The sequence below is a fragment of the Nannospalax galili genome, unplaced genomic scaffold, assembly GCF_000622305.1.
Source record: "Nannospalax galili isolate Female #2095 unplaced genomic scaffold, S.galili_v1.0 scaffold110, whole genome shotgun sequence".
NCBI lineage: Eukaryota > Metazoa > Chordata > Mammalia > Rodentia > Spalacidae > Nannospalax > Nannospalax galili.
Window position 1 is genome coordinate 316,226 of NW_008328707.1, and position 20,550 is coordinate 336,775.

General features: G+C 39.8%; 2 protein-coding genes across 3 annotated transcripts in view; both read right to left on the reverse strand.

The window, feature by feature from the left end:
* The window catches only part of CUNH12orf56 (chromosome unknown C12orf56 homolog), a 112,956-nt gene that overhangs the window by 45,217 nt on the left and 47,189 nt on the right, over positions 1-20,550 (reverse strand). For both annotated transcript variants that reach the window (XM_029561451.1, XM_008829161.2), the window contains exon 3: positions 15,077-15,149. In XM_029561451.1, coding sequence (XP_029417311.1) covers positions 15,077-15,149 — 73 coding nt within the window. The remainder of the gene's footprint in view (positions 1-15,076; positions 15,150-20,550) is intronic.
* LOC108490629 (translation machinery-associated protein 7-like) lies at positions 9,082-9,652 on the reverse strand. The gene is made up of 2 exons (XM_017797071.2): positions 9,550-9,652; positions 9,082-9,500 (listed from the first exon to the last, which is right to left on the reverse strand). Exons 1-2 carry the CDS (start codon positions 9,617-9,619, stop codon positions 9,376-9,378), a joined length of 195 nt encoding a protein of 64 aa, XP_017652560.1. The 5' UTR covers positions 9,620-9,652; the 3' UTR covers positions 9,082-9,375.

The following is a 20,550-nucleotide window of genomic DNA, read 5'->3' on the forward strand; positions in this document are numbered from 1 at the left end:
ACTAAACTCTGGTGCACCCAACTTCATAAAAACAGTACTACAGGACTTTAAGACCTAGATTAATCCCAACTCATTAATATTAGGGGACTTCAATACCCCATTGTTACCATTAGAAAGGTCAACAGGACAGGGATTTAACAGAGAGACATCTGAATTAAACAATACCATTACATAAAATGGACTTAACATACATCTACCGAATATTCCAACCAAGCACCAAAGAATATACTTCCTATTCAGTGCCCCATGTAACCTTCTCCAAAATCGACTATGTACTGGGCCACAAAACAAACCTTAACAAATACAAAAACATTGAAACAATTCCATGTATTCTATCAAACCACAATGCAATAAAGTTTAAAATCAACACTGGAAGAAACCCCAGTAACTACATGAACATATGAAGATTAAACAACACATTCCTGAATGATGAATAGATCAAAGGAGAAATTAAGAAAGAAATAAAAGTATTCCTGGAATTAAACGAAAAGGACAATACAACAAAACAAAACCTCTGGGGCATATTGAAAGCAGTCCTTAAAGGGAAGTTTATAGCTCTAAGTGCCTACATTAAAAAATCTTAAAAAATCAGAAAGAAGGCAAATAAATGACCCAACACTGAAACTCAAGATGCTGGAAAGGGAAGAACATATGAAACTCAAACCCAGCAGAAGAGAAGAAATGACAAACATGAGAGCAGAAACTAATGAAATAGAAACAAAGAAAACAATATAAAGAATCAATGAGTCTAAAAGCCAGTTTGTTGCTAAACAAGATAGACAGACCCTCAGCCCAGTTAACCGAAAGAAAGAAAGAGCAACTGCAAATCAACAAAATCAGAGATGAAAGGGGAAAGATCACAACAGACACCAAAGAGATCGAGAACATTATAAGGGAATACTTTAAAAACCCATATGCTACTAAATTTGGAAACCTTAAAGAAATGGATGCATACCTAAAAGCATGGGAACCACCAAAACTAAACCAAGAGATTAACAGCTTAAACAGACCCATACCACATAAGGAAATTGAAGCAATAATTCAAAACCTCCCAAGTAAAAAAAGCCCAGGACCAGATGGATTTACAGCAGAATTCTACCAGACATTTAAAGAGAATCTACATCCAATACTACTTAATTTATTTGAAAAGATAGAAATGGAGGGAAAACGTCCAAATTCCTTCTATGAGGCCAGCATCACTCTAACACCAAAACCAGGTAAAGCTACAACCAAAAAAGAAAACTATAGACCCATATCCTTAATGAATATAGAGGCAAAAATTCTCAACAAAATATTTGCAAACCGCATACAGACACATCAAAAAGATCATCCACCATGATCAAGTTGGTTCTTTATTCCAGAGATGCAGAGGTGGTTCAATATATGTAAGTCAATAAGCATCATAAATCATATAAATGGGCTCAAAGACAGACTCACATGTTCATCTAGATAGATGCAGAGAAGACCTTTGACAAAATTCAACATGTATTTGTGTTCAAAGTCCTGGAGGGAATTGGACTGGAGGGACATACCTCAACATAATTAAAGCCATATATAACAAACCCACAGCCAACATCATTCTAAATGGAGAAAAACTGGAAGCATTCCCATTGAAATCAGGAGCCAGACAAGGATGCCCACTGTCTCCACTGCTCTTTAACACAGTTCTTGAAACTCTTGCAAGAGTAGTAAGACAAGAGAAGGAAATTAAAGGAGTAATAATTGGAAAAGAAGATATCAAATTATCCCTTTTGCAGATGATATGATATCTAAGAGTTGCTAAAAATTCCACCAGAAAACTCCTAGAAATTACTAACATGTTCAGAAAAGTGGCAGGTTACAAAATTAATCTACAGAAGTCTTATAGCCTTTCTATATACTAATAACAAGCAATCAGAGAAAGAGTACATGGAAACATTCCCCTTCACAATAGCTACAAAAAAAAAACTCGGTATAAACCTGACCAAAGACATTAAAGACCTCTACAATGAGAAATTTAAGTCATTAAAGAAGGAGATTGAGGAAGACATCAGAAGATAGAAGGACCTCCCATGCTCATGGATTAGAAGAACTAATATTGTGAAAATGATCATCCTACCAAAAGCCATTCATAAATTCAATGCAATGGCAGTCAAAATCCCCATGACATTTTTCACAGAATTGGAAAAAATCATCCTAAGATTCATATGGAAGCACAAAAGACCTCGGATAGCCAAAGAAAACCTGAGCAATAAGAGCAATACTGGGGGGATTACTATACCAGATAGTAAACTGTATTACAGAGCTATAGTCATAAAAACAACATGGTACTAGCACAAAATAGACCCATATATTGATGGAACAAAATTGAAGACCCAGCTATGAGTACATTCAATTTCAGCCACCTGATATTTGACATTCACTGGAGGAAAGACAGCATTTCAGCAAATGGTGCTGGCAAAACTGGATCTCCACCTGGAGAAGAATGAAACTAAATACCTCAATGTGAAGCTTGAAACTCTAAAACTGTTAGAAGAGAAGATTGGCAATAACCTCCAAGATACAGGTGTAGGAAAGGGTTTTCTAAACTGGACATCAATAGCTAGGAAACAAGGTCAAGAATCAACAAATGAGACCTCATTAAACTAAAAAGCTTCTGTACTTCAAAAGAAGAAACCAAGGAAGTGAAGAGAAAACCCACAGAATGGGAGAAAATCTTCACCAGCAAAGCATCTGACAGAGGTTTAACATCCAGAATATATAACGAACTCAAAAAACAAAGAATCAAGAAAGGAAGTAACCCAGTTAAAAGATGGGCTAAGGAACTGAACAGAGATTTCTCAAAAGAAGAAATAAGGATAGCTAAGAAACATCTTAAAAGGTGTTCGACATCACTAGTAATTAGGGAAATGCAAATTAAAACCACTTTAAGATTTCATCTTACCCCAGTCAGGCTGGCTAAGATCAAGAGAACAAATGATACCAAATGTTGGAGAGGATGTGGGGAAAGGGGAACACTCATCCACTGCTGGTGGGACTGCAAAGTTGTTCAACCCCTATGAAAAGCAGTATGAAGAACTCTTAAAAAACTACAAATGAACCTACCATTTGACCTAGTTATACCACTCCTTGGTATATACCCAAAGAACTCATCTTATTGCAGAGACACTTGTACATCCATGTTTGTTGCTGCTCTTTTCACAAGAGCTAAGTGATGGCAGCAACCTAAGTGTCCTTCAACTGACGAGTGGATAATGAAAATGTGGTTCATTTATATGATGAAGTTTTACTCAGCAGTAAAGAAAGATGAGATCATGAAATTTGCAGGTAAATGGATGGAACTAGAAACTGTTATTCTAAGTGAAGTAACATAGCCTCAGAAAAACAAACACATATGTTCTCCCTCATATGTGGATCCTAGAACCAAATCCTGAAAAGTGATTATGTATACAGAGATAATTACCAGGATAATGAAAAGGAACCAGGGAGGTAAAGGAAAAGAAAGAATCTGAAAGAGAAGAACAGTAGAAAACAGGTGTTAATAAGGGAGACATGGATAAAAATGGGGCTATTTTAAGGGGAGGTGGGGATGGTTATACAAGGAACCTAGGGGATAAAGGGAAAGAAGGAGCTCAAGAGAGGTAGGACCATAGGAGAAGGGTATTATTAAGGGAGAAATGGGAAAAACAGGGGCACCTTAAATGGGGAAATCATGGTGGAAGGGCTAGGTAATGTGAGAGATAAATAATGCCTAGGTAGTTTTAAAAAAAAACAGAGGGAGCCATATTAGTTCAACAATCTACTAACAAATTATACATATAATCAGATCAAAGAATCTAATATGTCTACACAAGATTTATCTGAGAGCATTTAGTCTTTCCCCAAGCTCTATCTACATGGCACGTGGTAATTAAAAGTACTAGACTGGTGAAACTAACCTTCTTGGATGTTTAACAACCATACCATGAGGCCTGTACTAATTTGGACAAACGGACATAAAGGACAGTTTTTGCTCCTTTCCCTCCTAGGTCAACTAAGTTCCAGGGGACTATGAGCATCTCTGAAACTGTCCTGTAACTGTGGTGAGTCACTTGTCTTCTTGATCAAGGAGGCCATGGAGACCCCACCAGATGGACCTGAACCAGTCTAGTCAGTTTAAGGTTTAGCTGTAGGGCTAGCATTAGTCTTAGAGTTAAGGTAGGGTGATGGCTAGGATTACTTGTAAGGTTGGACTTAGGTTTAGGGTTTGTGTTAGGCCTAGTATTATTGCTACAGTTACCATTAGGTTTCGGGTTACGTTTAGAGTTACGGTTAGTTTTAGGATTAGGTGTAGTGTTAGGTTTAGGGTTAGGCTTAGGCCTACTGTTAGTTCTAGAGTTAGGTTTAGGCTTAGGGTTAGCGTAGGTTTAGTGTTAGGTTTAGGGTTAGGGTTAGGGCTAGGCTATTGTTAGTGTCAGCTTTATGACAAGGGCTAGTGTTTCAGTTAGAGTAAGGTATAAGGATAATATTAGGGTTAGCGTTAGGGTTAGGTCACAGGTTAGTTTTGGAGTTATGATTTAGAATTAGGTTTAAGGCTAGTTTGGGGTTAGTGTTAGTGCTAGAATTAAGGTTACATGTAGTGTTAGGTCTAGGATTATGGTTAGGGTATGGTTTGGCTCAGGGTTTATATTTAGAATTAAGTTTAGAGTTAAGATTAGAATTAGTATTAGTGTTATATTTAGTGTTATGTTTAGTGTTATGTTTACATTAGGGTTTAGGATTAGTATAGGGTTAGTGCTAGTTTTAGGTTTAAGGCTAGGGTTAGGGTTAGGGTTAGGGGTATGGTTAAGGTTAGGGATACAGTTAGGGTTAGGTTTAGCCCTAGGCTACTGTTGGTGTTTTGGTTAAGTTAGGGTTAGTGTTAGAGGTAGGGTTATGTCTAAGGTTTGAGTTAGGATTAGCATTAGTGTTAGTTCCAGGATTATGCTTAGTGTTAGGATTAGTGTTATGGTTAAAGGTAGTATTGGGGTTAGGTTTATCACTAGGGTTATGGTAGTGCATGCCTTTAATCCCAGCACTTAGGAGGCAGAGGCAGGCAGCTCTTTGTGAGTTCAAGGCCAGCCGGGTCTACATAGTGAGTTCCAAGATGGCTGGAGCTATAAGGAGACCCTGTCTCAAAAAAAGACAATAATAATAAAATAATAATAATAATAATAACTTCTATAACCTGAAATCCTAAAGTAGGATGTTTGCATCTAGGGTTATATTTAGGGTAAGGATAAAAAAAATTCAGGAATCATTCATTTTAACTCAATAACAACATATACACAGCAGTTATGAAGTTGTTATAAAACAGGGTCTCGACTAGTAATAATCAGATATATAGAGATTAGAAACACATGTGCAAACATCTTAGTGTCAATTGCATTAAAAATGAATTTTTCTGTATGAAACTGTGTATTTTAATAATGAAATGGAGATCTTTTTTAAAGGTTAAAACATCATTTAATTTATGTCTTATAGGGTTTATACTGAGTACAATATTGTATAACTGTATTAATTCAACTGTAAACCTAAAAATTTACAGCCAATTTTGAAAGAGATGCATCTTAGCTCTGGAAATCATTATTGAATATGTTAATGCTGTTGTAATGAAATGCTTCTTCTAATTATGTGGTTATTAAATAAATAATTTTTTAAAGTGTCTCTTAGATAATACTGGAGACACTGTAAATACTCAAGGCTGTGTTCAGGGCATTGAGTTCCAAAGTGAGATTTAAACAACTATCAAGAACATGTTCTTAGTTAAAAAAACACTGCCTAACTCCTTGGAAAATACTTGGCCTTCAGGTAGCAACGGGATTCTGATGATTATTGAATCCTCATTTTCTGAATTCATATATACAGCATACTAACATAATATTATGGAAACGTGATACACATTAAAGAAAAATCTCATCCTTCTCCAAGATGTTTGTCATTGGGGGCTGGAGAGATGGCTCGGCAGTTAAGAGCCTAGGCTGCTCTTCCAGAGAATCCAGATTTGGTTCCTAGCACCTACATAGTGGCTAACAGCTGCTGGTAACTCCCATTTCAGGGAATCTTCTGGCCTTCGTGAATGTTGTATGACAAGGGTGTACTTACATACATGCAGTCAAAACACTCATACACTTAAATCAAAAATAAATAAATGCAAAAAACTTTTTAAGATGTTGATCATTATTGGGAATATTCAGAATAAAGAAAAGAAACTTATGATTGTTAAAAGATAGAAAGATGAAATGTCAGTCTTTTCTGTTCTTGTTTGCAGAAGCCATAGAAGGTGTTGGATCCCCTGCAGCTGGAGTTACAGGTGGTCTTGAGCAAGCCAACATGCACTCTGAGAACCAAACTCTGGTCCTCTATAAGAACAGCATGCACTCTAACCATTAAACCATCTCTCCAGCCCCCATGGTATTTCTTTCAATACTTTCTGCTCTTGTCAACATTATTTGCTTCCTTCTTGCTGTTTTATGTTTGCTCAGTAAGAGGAGTCTTTGTTTGCAATGGGGTCTTGGGAAAGAAGCATGTGTACGGATAGAAGCAGAAGGGCAGAAGTCTCTGCCCTCCAAGGGTTCTGCCAGGTGTGCTCAGGCTGCTCTGTCTCTGGAGCTAACACCATGTGTGGAGGAAGGCAAGATGCCTTGTGTATTAGTTACCTTCCTATTGCTGTGATAAAATACTACAATCAAGGCAACTTATAGAAGGAAGAGTTCACTGGGCTCACAGTTCCAAAAGAGTCCATTGTGGCAAGGAGGCCGAGTGCTCACAATTTCAAGCACACACAGGAAGCAGAGAGAAGAAGTTGGCAGTAGGGAAAGGTCAGGAACTCTCAAAGCACCTACCACATGCTTCCTCCAGCAAGGCTGTACCTCCTAAAGATTCCATAACCTTCCCCAAACAGCACCTCTCACTGGCCAAGTGTTCAAATATTTGAGCCTATGGAGGACACTTCACATTCCAATCATCACATCTTGTCTATCTGGGAAACACAAAGCATTCATGTCTGAAGTAAATATTGAAAGCCCTATATATAGGAAGCCTGCAGTTTATATTGCTGATACTGCATCACATGAAATCATGTCACATATCACATCTTTCCAAATTCGGAGACTGTATCTGGAGCAGTCCACCTTTACATATGTAGACCACATGGTTTGACAGCCTAACATCAGGTTCAGTGAAAGCCTGTGAAAGGAACAAGAGATGGAGGAGCAGGACAACTGACATCCTCCCTCTGGCCTCAACACATGCAAAGGCACATACACCCACACATGTGTATATATACCACACACATATGCTTGCTCACACACACAAGTAAATTTTTTATGGGCAAGTACCTATCTGTGTTTCTAAGATCTATGAATGCATGAAACTATGCACTAATGACCACTTATCCTAAAGAGAGAGAAACCTAAATACTAATGTCATTATCAGAGATCACGAGTCTGTTTTCCATCCCTTAGGTGTTTAAAAGCTTGTTGTTTACTATTACCCTGAAAAGTATTCACACTTATGTAAGTCTGGTGTCCCAAGATGACAGCATCCTTCTTCTGACCTTCAGGTTTTCATAATTAGGTCTCAACCTTATACCTAAGAGGTGTTTCAAAGCTCTGTACCTGTTAGCATCCTTTAGTCTTCTAATTAGTGTTTTCCATCCAGGTTGCCTTTTGTTTAGACTTCTGTTTCAGATGTTTAATTACAGTGATGATAGTGCTAGAAAACTCTAGAAGAGCAGACTAAACTCTGTCCCCATGCCCTTTCTTTGCAAACTCATGCTTTTTGCACAAGGGTACACAGAAGTTGCCATGTATTCAGAGATCTTGATACCTTGGCTGTGCTGTTTTTCAGTGGTGAGTCATTTGTTCAAGCTGGACAGTCATAAACCTTCCCTAGGATTTAACAAATTTAAGGCAAGGTGTCTGGTAATGGGAACTATAAAATATGAATTTCAGACTTTGCTGCCCCATGGAAGATGTAGGATTCAGAGAGAAAATAAAGCATGACCCACAAACATCAGAGTACACAGAGACAGTGTGGCCACACACTCAGTGCCACCTAAGCCAGCTTCCTTCTCACTGTCCCAGTATTACCTTGGTTGGTTTTGCTAACCACTGTTCATCCAAAAGAGAACACAAAGACTGATAATTAGAACATGTCAGACTAGGGGCTGAAGAGATGGCTCAGTAGTTAAAAGCATTGCAGAAGATCAGGGTTCAGTTTCCAACTACATGGCAGCTAACAATTGCCTGTAATTCCAGTTCCAGGGGATCTAATGCCCTCTTCTGGCCTCTACAAGTACTGCATGCATGCGGTACACTTACATACAAAAAACTCCCCACTCATACACATAACAAATGAATCAAGTTTTTTTTTTTAAAAAAAGAACTTGTCAACTAGATCAATAAATAGAAAGAACTCTATTTCTACCTATCTTTTGAATGAATATTGAATTATAAAAAAATTGTCCCAGTATTTCCAACAGACTTCCCTTTTAACCTAGCCTCTATAACGATTTTAGCAGAATTTTGTCCTTCACAGTTCTATCCTAAAATAACCACTGTAATCATTCATTAGAAAACCCTTTTATTTTCTAAATGAGAGAAGGAACAGTGAGAATATTTGTCGGCATGTTTTAGAAATTTGGGGGATTTGATGTGCCAAAAATGTGCTGTGATGGCTTTCGAGTCTCGGAGCACATGGTTGGCCGTCTCCAGAACTGCTTCCCTCAGTCTTTCCACATATGAAGCCATGCTCAGAAGTTTACTTGGTGCCTTTCTGTAAGGCAGAGCCCTCCTCCAGAGCTCAGAAATCACAACCTTCACAGCAATAATGAAAGTACATTAATCTCGTCAAAGCAGGGTTTATTGCTACATGATATAGATCAAATCACACTCCTGTAAACCTATACAAGCCCAGATAGGTTGCAAGGAACATAATTTCTTACTCAACAAATATTAAGCACCTACAGGTTGGGGGTGTGCCTTGGTGGCAAAGTGCTTGCCTAGACTATCTGATCCCTAGGACCACAAAAAAAGCAAAACAACAATTAAAAAAAATTTTTTTGCCTTTTAAATGAGTTTGTTTAATTCAAGATGATACAGAATTCAAAGTACAATTAAGATGGAACAACAGGCTCTGTCAGGATTCCAGGCTGGATTTACTTAAAATTCACAGCTGAGGCAGGGGTAAGCTCAATGGAAACTAGAGACAGTGAGCCATTGTATAATTTTTTTACAAAAGTTTATTACAATGTACAACAGGCTCCAGGACATCACTTTATTCTAGCTATAGGTGGCAAAAGATGTTATGGCAGGGAATCCAGATGTTTAAATAGGAATGCAAGAGGGTCACCATCATCTCAGGAATACGAAGAGCTTACTTTTTGCCAGATTTCTTAATTCCACCTGTGGCCAGGGGACCCTTCCCTGCAGGCTCACTTTTAGCTCCTGGAGTTTTCTCCTCTATTTGGTTGGTTGGTTGGTTGGTTCCTGTTTGGCTCTCTGAACCCCCTCATGAACCTCTTAGCATGCTTCTTGGACTGCTGGAGGCTTCCCATCTCCTTGGCCTGCTTCTTGGGCTGTTTCAGGGGCTTCTTCTTGCCACCTTCGCGGCCCGACATGGCACCTACAGCCCCTTCCCCAAACCCTGATCCTAAGCCCCCAAAAATTTTTTTAATTAAAAAAACTACTTTATTCTAGACAAAGGGCCAACATCAAAAGTATATCAGTGAACAAAAGAATGTGAGTCTCTGCCCCTATGAAGCAACATTGTAGTGTGAAGACAGACAATCAACAGCAGGCATGAGATTATAGTTTACAGAAGTGCTATGAGATAAACTCAGAGAAAGCAAATCTGTGTGGTTTGGTTAGAGACCAAGTTACCAGAGAAGACCTCTCTAAGGTGGAGACATTTGAGCTAGGCCTTGAGGGGCTAGAAAGGGCGAGCAATGTCAGAAGAGGAAGGACAAAGCTGTAGGTGTGCCTAGCCTCTGGAGTCATTGGAGGTCATATGGAACTGTAAGCAAAGGCCAGGGCTTACAAGATGTCTGCACAGTAAAAGATTTTATTTTCTATGCAGCAGATGCCACTAAAAGATTTTAAGTAAGAGGGTTAGAAAAATGACTCAGAGGTTAAGAGTACTGATGTTCTTACAGAAGACTTGGATTGGATTCTCAGCATCCAGATGGCAGCAGCTAACAACAGTCCATAACTCTAGTTCCAGGGGATCCAAGCCCACTTCTGGTCTCCGGGGGCACTGCTCATCGTGGGTACACTTACATATATGCAGTTACTCATACACATAGAATAAATGTTTTTTAAAAGATTTTAAGAAAGAGGTACTATGGAAAGATCGCTTTGGCTTTAGGTAGGAACTAGTCAGGGAAAACAGGACTAGTAATGAGAATGGAGGTGGGGACAGTAGTTATGGTGTTCAACAGTGCAGGTGAGAGATTATCAGGGCTTGTTCCAGGGTATCTACAATAAGGAAACAGGGAATTTGGAGCTAGAGGTGTAGCTCAATGGTTGGGTGTATGTCTAGCATGCACAAGATACTGAGTTCCATCCCCAGCTCAGGGTGGTGGGGTGGGGAGCCAGATAGAGACAGAGACAGAGAGAGATCTGAGTATAGAACCCACAAGTTGCCACATCAAAGAGATTAACACAACTGCAGATTATCTAGAGCAGTTATTCCCTAGCCTTGGTGGCTAGCTAGAAGAATCATGCAGGGAACCACCAAAATCAGATTGCTGAGCCAATACGCAAAGCCTGGGGAAGAGCCCTTGAGAGCTTACGACAGCCAGCTTGCAAAGTCATGAGTTGTTGCCGTTACTCCTGGTCAGCTTTATTTCATACTCCAGTTGACCTGGCTGCCTCCTCACATGGCTCGGCCAAGCATATATTAGCAAGTGGTAAGCCCATCTTAGGAAGGTATGTACATGTCCCAGATTCTGGCTTACTGAAAAGCAAATTCAAGTCCCTGTAACCAACCTAACCTCAAACAGAAGTCCTTGAAAGACGTGGCTCTTGGATTCAACTGACTAGTCTTGTTTTAGATGCTTAGCATTGCTAATAAAATTTTCTAAAAGTGCTGTGCCTTTTTTGTAACAAACAAAAAGAGTAAGCATTCATGATTGGGGTCCTTCTGCGCTTCAGTATCATCTTCATTAATACAGAACTGGAACTGGTGACTCAGCTTGAAAGAGCAGTTCCCCAAAGCAGAAGCCAAGGGGCTTAATAGCCCTCACTGCCTAGTGAGTTCCAGCCTAGCTGGGGCTACAGGGAGACTCTGTCTCAAAAAAATAAAATAAAATAAAATAAAATAAAAATAAAAGCAATGTATTTATGACTGCTAAGGGGAAAAGAGCCACCCCAAATAAGCATACAGCCTAAGTGAATGAGTTTCCTCTTACTGTCGCCCCAAAGATCTACTGTGGTGTCCACAAAAACCCAACACATAATCTTACCGGGATCTCAAGGTATTTACTAGGGAAGGCTAGAGAGAGGACCTATGTATAGGAAAAGGAGAAAAAAAGCACAGAATGGAAACAATCAATCATTTGACAAGTGTGGTCCTAAGCTGGAGCCAGCGGGGTAGTTTACCAGAAATGTATGGTGACAATTTCGGTTGTCACTATGAAGAGGTGCATTGCTGGCAGTTAGTGGACACAGCCAAAGAAGCTGAATGTGCTACATGTGAGCCACTCACGAATGGTGTCCCACAAAATACCACTATACCGCACTGGGAACCCTGGAAGAAGGCATTCAGCTGCACAGGCTAGAGTCCCTGACCCAACATACCATTCTAAAGAGGACATGGTGTTCATTTTGAGCTATGGTTTGCAACACTAAACAGAACACCTAAGACACAACTCTGCCTTAGCCAGTAAGTTTTTCTGATATTTTAGCTTCAAATATAATCAGAACCTCAAAAGCCTTGAGAGTTCTGACAGGGACACAGAGAGCCTTTTCAGAGCTAATTCCTTATACTCTAATTTCGTGAAAATTACAGTTGCTGTAGACAACTTTTTTTTCCCCAAAAATGATTGGTTGGAAGGTTGATGTTTTCCCTCCAGTGCTGGCTATCAAAGTCAAAGCTAGGCAAGCATTTTACCACTGAACCATACCCCCATCCCCTAAATAACTTTTATTGATATAGTGTTCTTACTGTGTTGCCCAATCCAGCCTAGAATTCCTGGATTCAGTCTCTCCTCCTGCTTCAGCCTCTCAAGTAGCTGAGCCTTCAGGCATGTACCACTGCACCCAGGTCCCAGCCTCCAAATAAATTATTTAAGGTCAAACCCAATTAATCAAACAAGTAATGTATTCCCAACAGGCAAAAATAACCCAAAGATTTTTGTGTGTCAGTGTGAGAGAAAAAATGAGAAAGAGCAGTGAGGAAGAGCTCCCCTGTGGCGTGGTCCTGTAGACCATGGGCTGGAAACACTCTCTGTCAGGAGTTCACTTTTCACTTGTTCAGTGCAGCATTTTGTGACGTTTTCTAATATGAATTTCTCCTCACGATGACCTGTCTTTCAGGGCTCCACCTTACATTATTTTTCCCCATCCTTATATATCCTGGACAGACAGCTCTTAGAATCCAATGCTCACCTCTTGTTCCTAATGTCTAGATAGTGTGTTGTATAATAGTATCACACTTCAAGTTATGAAACTGGGAATCTCTTTTAAAATTTTGTTTGTTGCTTGTTTTCTGAAACAGGGTCTCCCTGTAGCCACAGCTAGTCTGGAACTTTCTATGCAGACCAGGCTGGCCTCAATGTCACAGAGATTCACCTGCCTCTGTCTCCAGAGTGCTGGGATTAAAGGCATGCACCACTACGGCTGGCCTCTTTTTTAAAAATTTATATCAACTTTTCAGACTGAAATATCTGCCAGATGATTATCTCAACTAGATGAGGCCCCTGGGTCCAAGTTAAACCCATCTACCCAGTACTTTCATTAGACTTTCCCCAACATTTTTATTTCCTTGTGAGACTTCACCCTCAGTCATTACAATTCAAAACCACAGCTGCTTCCCTCTTGTCTCCAATTTCTAATTCATTGTCAATCTTAAGGATTCCACCTTTGAAATCTGTCTTCCAAATCCACCTCTTTTCTTCTCACTCTCTCCACCCTAAATCAAAGTCTCACTACTTCTCACCAGCCTTTGATCTTTCTTCAGTTCAATTCCAATTTAGGCACAGTTGTTAGGTTACTACTTTTTTTGTATGACTTCATTTCCTTTTAATATTTTATTTATTATTTTTATTTTTATGAGTGTATTGCCTGCATGTGTGTTAAGTGCACCCATGCTGTGCAATGCCCATGGAGGTCAGAAGAGGGCATCAGATCCCTCTAGAACTGGAGTTACAGATGACTCTTAGCCACCATGTGGGTGCTGGGAATCAAACCTGGGTCCTCTGCAAGAGCAGTCAGTGCTCTCAACCACTGAGCCATGTCTCCAGCCCCCCTTTTTTGTATAATTTCTATCATATCATTGTCTTGATCAAAAAGTTGAAAGGTTTTCTCAAGCCCTATGAATGAAATGCCAAATATTCTTTCTTTTGGGGGGGTCCTGAGAGGGGTTTAGAGACAGGGTCTCCCTGTAACCCCAGATGGTCTGGAACTGGATATATAGACTAGGCTGGCCTCAGTCTCACAGAGATCTACCTGCCTCTGCCTCCCAAGGACTGGGACTAAAGGCATGTGCCACCATGCCTCCGTTTTCTTGAGTCTTTTAAGATCCTCCAAAGTAGGGGTGGAAAGAGAAGGCTCACTAGTTACCAGCGCTTTCTGCTTTTATAGAGGACTGGAGTTGGTTCTCAGCACCCACTCCAGGCACCTCACAATCACCTATAACTCCAGCCCTGAGGGATCCAACACCCTCTTCTGGCCTCCACTGGCACCCACATACATGTGCTCATAAACACATAACACATGTACATACATACATGTAAATAAAAAATAAATCTTTTTTTAAAAAATGTTCTTCCAACGTATGAGCTCAATTTCACTTTCATGCCACACAGGACTGCTTATACCCCTAATCCATGTTCTATTCTTATCTTCCTCAGTCTCTGAATCTACTCTTTTCCCTCACGTCCCATCTCCATGTGAACTATCCCTTCACCAACAGTCACGTATCTTGACCTCATCCCACAATTGAATTTAAGCTTTCCCCCTAAACCTCTAGGACAAATTGCTTCAAATTATTTAGGGCACTCAACATATTTACCTTTCTGTTATTTTAATGCAAATGTTCTAAAACCTGGTTAGACTTTTCAAGGATAAGAACTACTTACTCGCCTTTGTACACATTATAGGGCCAGGGCTGGGATGTAGCCCAGTTGGTAGAGTGCTTGCCTGGCATTCATCAAGTACTGGGTTTGATCCCAAGCACCACTGCATAAAAAAAAAAATGGGTGTAGTGGTTCATGCCTGTAATCCACATTTGGGAGGTCAAGCATGAGGATCAGGAGTTCAAGGTCATCCTTGGTTACATAGTGAGTTTGAAGCCAACCTTGACTAAATGAGATCCTGTCTCAAGAAAGAAAACAACAGCAACAACAACAAACAGAAAAACTATTACAAGGCCCAACATTTTGCCCTACAGAGACTCTGAACTCAATAATTGTTCTTTAATTTAATTTTAATCAACTATTCATTTTTATTGTGACATGTCATGACAATGAGAAATACCACATTTTATTATTTTAACAACTGGATTTGAATTTAGGAGAAAGTTCTTTAAAAATTCTTTTTTCATTGTTGCATATGTGAGAAACATAGAATGAATCCAAAACAGTTAGTGGGAAAAAAGCATTAAAAATAAATAAATAAATAAATAAATAAGGGCCAGTGAGATGACTCAGCAGGTAAAGCCTGAGACCTGAGTTCAATGCCCTGAACCCACATGGTTGAAGGAGAGAACCAACTCTCCTAAGGTGTCCTGTTCTACACACATGACATGGCGTGTACATGCATATACTCGCACTGAAAATATAGAAATACATGCAACAAAAAACACACATTGCAATATAAAATAAGTTTTGGTTAGCAAGTTAAAACAATATCCTCACCTGAGAAATGGTTCTTTCAGACTCATAGAATCTTTTCTTCTCCAAAAGGCAGGGTCATTATTCTCTTCCTTGACTTAAAACCAAAATGTTATGTGGTCATTAATTAAATAATTTGAGTTCATGAACACCTAATGCCTTTAAAAGGTGGTGACACAACTTCAGTGCCAGTGTCCCTGCCTCTCTCTGTTGATTCGCTCAGTCCTCATTCATAAACATGAGGACCTGAGATCAGATCCCCAGAACCCATGTAAAAGTCAGGTGTAATGGCCTGTGTCTGTAACCCCCATGCTGGGGGAGGTGGGGTCAACCAGTCTAGCTGAGTCTGTGAGCTCCAGGTTCAGTGAGAAACTCTGTTTCAAAACTGAGGTGGTGAGCAATCAAGGAAGACAACTGCTGTTGATCTCTGGCCTCCACATGCATGTGCACACATGAGCATACCCACACAAACATGGACATGAACATATACCACATATGTGAATGAAAATGGAAAAAAACAAAACCCAAAACCACACAGAGAGAAAGAGAGAGAGAGAGAGAGAGAGAGAGAGAGAGAGAGAGAGAGAGAGAGAACCTGAAAATATTTTCCAGAAGAGACTATGTGATGGCTAGTTTTGATTGTCAACTGGTCCAGTTGAGAAGAAATTCTCAATGAGGGACCTCTAGATCAGGTTGGCCCATGGGCATGTCTAAGGTATAACTGTATTGATTATGTTCATTAAGTAGGAAAATCCACCCATTGTGGGCAGCACCATTCCCTGAGTTTGGGTTCTGGACTGCATTAAAAAGGAAGAAAGGGAGGTGAGTTGAACATAGGCAGGAATGCACTTTTCCCTTCTTTTGAGTGTGGATGTGATCAGCTGCTTCAACTTCCTGCTTTGATGTCCCCCAGGACTGCACCCTGGAATGGTAAGCCAAAAAAACCCTTTCTCCCCTAAGTTGCTTTAAAAAAAAAAGATTTTATTTTTCTGACTACATGTCTAAGGGGGGATGTGTACATGTGTGTGGAGGTGCCCAGGGAGGCCAGAAGAGAGCATCGGATCCCCTAGAGCTAGAGTTATAGGAGGTTGTGAGCTGCCAGACACAGGTGCTGGGAACTAAACTCAAGCCCTCTGAAAAAGCAGTACATGCTCTTAACCATTGAGCCATCTCTCCAGAAGCCCCCACATTGCTTTTGTCAGGGTATTTTATCGCAGCAACAAAAATGTAAGTATTTATGTTTAAATGAATGAAACAGAACATATTTACCATCTCAATTGCAAGAGATGTATTATACAGTGAAAATCCTGTCCCTATGGATAGGAACTGAACTCAGCTGAGGGTGAGCTATCTCTCAAGCCCCTAAATCTTTCCTCTTAGTAAGTTCATTTATCTCAAGTTTGTTCAGTAGCGGAAAGCTGCCTAATACCATATTTAATACATTGCTGTAGAGATGGCTCAGCAGTCAAGAGTATACACTGCTCTTCCAGGTGACTTGAGTTCTTAGCACCCACATTGCGCACTTCACAACTGCTTGTAATAACTTCAACTTCTAGGGATCCCACATACTCACGTGCACATACCCACACACAGATACACATGATTAAAAAAAAATTTAGTGGCTGGGGGAATAACTCTGTAGTTAGGAGCACTTCCTATTCTTCCAGAGGACCTGAGTGTGGTTCCCAGCACCCATTTCAGGTGGCTTAGAACCACCTGTAACTCCAACTCCAGGGAATCCAACACTCTCTTCTGGCCTCCAAGGGCATCTACACATACATATACACATAAATAAAAATAAAACAAAAGGGCTGGAGAGCTGGTACAGCTCTTAAAAGGTTCAGACTCACAACCAAAAATAAAACAAAAGAAAACACAATTCAAAATGCTGCTGTAACCACGTAAGGACATATGTATACTCACAAGGAAAACTTATTTTGCTCTATATCTCTGGAAAAGTTGAGCCTAACTAAGAAAGTTATGTGATATTTTAAAAGCAAGTATTTTTACTATAAATGACTTGCATGTTGAGTTTCATTTCAGATAATCAAGTTGACTGGAGGGTAGACACCTTTGCCACATGATAAAAATATTCCCTGGGCTTTCACCCAAGAGGTTTGAAGTCAGTCCTAATAATTACCTTTATTTCAATGCTCAGTAGTACATGCTTGCTGCTTCTCTAGGCATGACATCATCACCATTATTAACATTAAAGATTTTGATAATGACTATTGTCACATAGCTAGTCAGACAGGTTTGAGTCTGTCCCTTGCTTCAGAATCACATGTTTCAGAATGTCTAGAAGGTAAACCACAGCATCCTACATCTACAGTAATGCCCAACCCAGGAAAGAAACAGCTTGGAGGACAACAGAAAATATAGGTCCTAGTACTGTTGACATGATAGGAAGAGAATGGGTTTTATCTAGTAATGTGTGGTATCACTTCTTGTGATGACAGCAGTATTGTTTCAAGAACCCCTGCACACAAGTCTCATATAGTACCTTTGGGAGTGAAATACAGAACAGGTGGCAAAAGGAGTCTATGAATAGCCACGCACATGTACACAGATAAACTCTTCACTGCTTTAACATCATTTATAAAGTTTCTAGGAATTTGAATTTCATAAAACATCAACCTATTTCATGGCATTCTTTTAGTGTTTTTATGTACCTGTCCCATATTGAAAAAAGTCAAGAAAACTATGCTTGTAGACAGGACGAATATGTATTTAAGGCAACCAACACCAGTTACATATCCTAATTAGTGTGACTGGAGACCTGGTGAGCAACCAGGGATTTCATAAACCTGCTAATTACAACTTGTATAAACAGTTTCCATGTTGTAGGGTATCAGTATGCAAAGGTGCTTGCCAATTAAACTGTAAAAACATCATTCAGTTGTTTTACATTTTGTAGCAGTGCAATACTCTGAAAGCGTCCCATTCTGACTTGTGAAATCTGGTGGACAGTGACTAGGCTACTGTAGCTGGGTGCCAAAAGAAGAAGGCTTCTCCATGGGCCACCTCAGACCTTCATTCGTCCCTTTTCCAACTATGCTAAGAACGCAACCTTAATGGCTCACTCCTTCAAGTCAGCCAACCCATCCATCTCTGCCTATAATATTTCATGTAATACAATAACTGCGTCTAAAAATAGAGATGAGGAAATCGAGGCTCACAATGTATGACTTGCAGAAGATCACACAGCCAGGCTATGTGAAAGACAGCATTCAAACGTGGGTTTATCCAAGCCCAAAGTTCATGCTTTTCCTCTGCCTTTACCAACTCTCAATTACAGGGGTAGATATATATCTTAAAGGACTCATGCAGATTCATCTCTATGTCTTTTCATACTTGACCTTTTTTACTTCTACTTCTGAGAGCAAATGCAGTGTGTTTCCTCCATCTAAAGACTCAGTTTTTCAATTCTCCAGATATCAGCTGCTTGGACTACAATTCACTTATGACACAAAGTCCTAGAGCTACTACAGGCCCTGCAGGTTAAAGACCCAGTCCCATGACACTGCCCCTACTTTGGATACCACTTGTAAGCCCCAGGTTTCCACCTATATTGCCTTTTAAAAATTATTTATTTAATAACCACATGATTAGAAGAAGCATTTCATTACAGCATTAACACGTTCAATAACAATTTCCAGAGCAAAGATGCGTCTCTTTCAATACTGGCTGTAAATATTTAGGTTCACAGTTGAATTAATACAGTTATAGAACATTGAACTCAGTATAAACCCTGTAAGACATAAAATTGGATGAGTTTTACCCTTTAAACAAGATCTCCATTTCATTTTAAAATATGCTGTTTCCTACATTTTTAATGCAACTAACGCTTAGATGTTTGCACATGTGTCTTTAATCCCTATGATTCTGATTATTACTAGTCACAGTCAGTTACACTCAGATCCTTAGTACCTGAGTATGGATATAAAGTCATCAGGGTAGATTACACTGGTAATCTTTATCACCTCTACTATTTAACATGAAGTACATTTTTATGCTTCCTCTCAAAAATAAATCTTTTTATTAATTTGTTGATTTTTTGTGTGTATATCACACAGAACATCCCACACAATCTTATTCATCTAAATACCCACTTCCAAAATGACACCCGTCCATAGCCTCCCCCCTCCCACACACTGGAGCCCATATACTCTGTCATCCCTGTTACTGTTCACTGTGTTGTTGGCACCCACAGGCATTCACCAGTGCTTATCCATCTGCTGACTCTAGGAAGCCAACCTGAAGAGCCTTGTTTTGGGAAGATCAGCTGTTCCTCATCTAGCAGCAATCAGTTGTCAATATTCCTTTAGATAAGATTGGGGTCTGCTGTTCATTTTCCCAGTTCTATGAGGGTTACTGCCTGGGAGTCTTGTGGACCACCCTGGCCAATAACTCAAAGGAAGGTATCTCCTGTCTGGCATTGTTTCTTGTTATGTAGCCTTTAGCTATACATATGGACTCTTTAAAAAATATATTGACTCCATTAATCTTTGGTTATACTTTCCTTTTGGATGTTTAAGATCCTACAATTGGCCCAGATAAACCAATTTATTTTTACTCTTAAGGTTGTTTGAGGATCTGTTCCTCAGGGGTCACAAGGGCTTGGGAGGAGCCCCTGGCTCCTTTCTTTTACCAGTTCCGCCTATGTGAAGATAAGTCAAAGGTCCTACTCGAAGATGGTTGGCTTTGCTTGGAAGCATGGAGGAAATGATTCCTCTGTGCTGACTCTCCTCTTTATAGACTGGACACTGGTTCAAGTCCATCTGGTGGGGTCTCCATGGCCTCCTTGATCAAGAGGACAGGTGACTCACCAGAGTTACAGGATATTTTCAGAGATGCTCATAGTCCCCTGGAACTTACTCAACCTAGGTGGGAAAGGAGCAAAAACTGTCCTTTATGTCCATTTGTCCAAATTAGTATAGGCCTCATGCTATGGCTGTTACACATCCAAGAAGGTTAGTTCGACCAGTCTGGTACTTTTAATTATCATGTGCCATGTAGATAGAGCTTGGACAAAGACAAAATGCTCTCAGATAATCCTTGCCTAGACATATATTAGATTCTTTGATCTGGTTGTATGTATAATTTGTCAGTAGGTTGTTGGTCTAATATGGTTCCCTCTGGTTTTCTAAAACTAGCTAGGCATTATTTATCTCTCACATTGTCTAACCCTTCCACCATGGTTTCCCCATTTAAGGTGACCCAGTTTTCCCCATTTCTCCCTTAATACCCTTCTCCTATGGTCCCATCAATTTTGAGCTCCTTCTTTCCCTTTATCCCCTAGGTTCCTTGTATAACCTTCCCCATATGTCTAAGGTTCATTTGCTTTATTCCTGTATGTAGCTATATCACTGTAGCCCTCCCACTGGGAGTCAGGCATATTGTAACTCTCATAATTCGACGCCAAGGGCTGTGAGTATTGTTTGTCCTAAGCAGTTAGTTTAAAGCTGAACTTTGGGGCTGGAGAGATAGATCCCTCT

What these genes read in the sequence shown, in the direction of transcription:
- LOC108490629 (XM_017797071.2), bottom strand. Translation starts at nt 9,619, where the DNA reads ATGTCGGGCCGCGAAGGTGGCAAGAAGAAGCCCCTGAAACAGCCCAAG. An exon ending in GCAGGCCAAGGAGATGGGAA is followed by an intron (nt 9,501 to 9,549) that starts GCCTCCAGCAGT and finishes GAGGGGGTTCAG; the next exon opens with AGAGCCAAACAGGAACCAAC.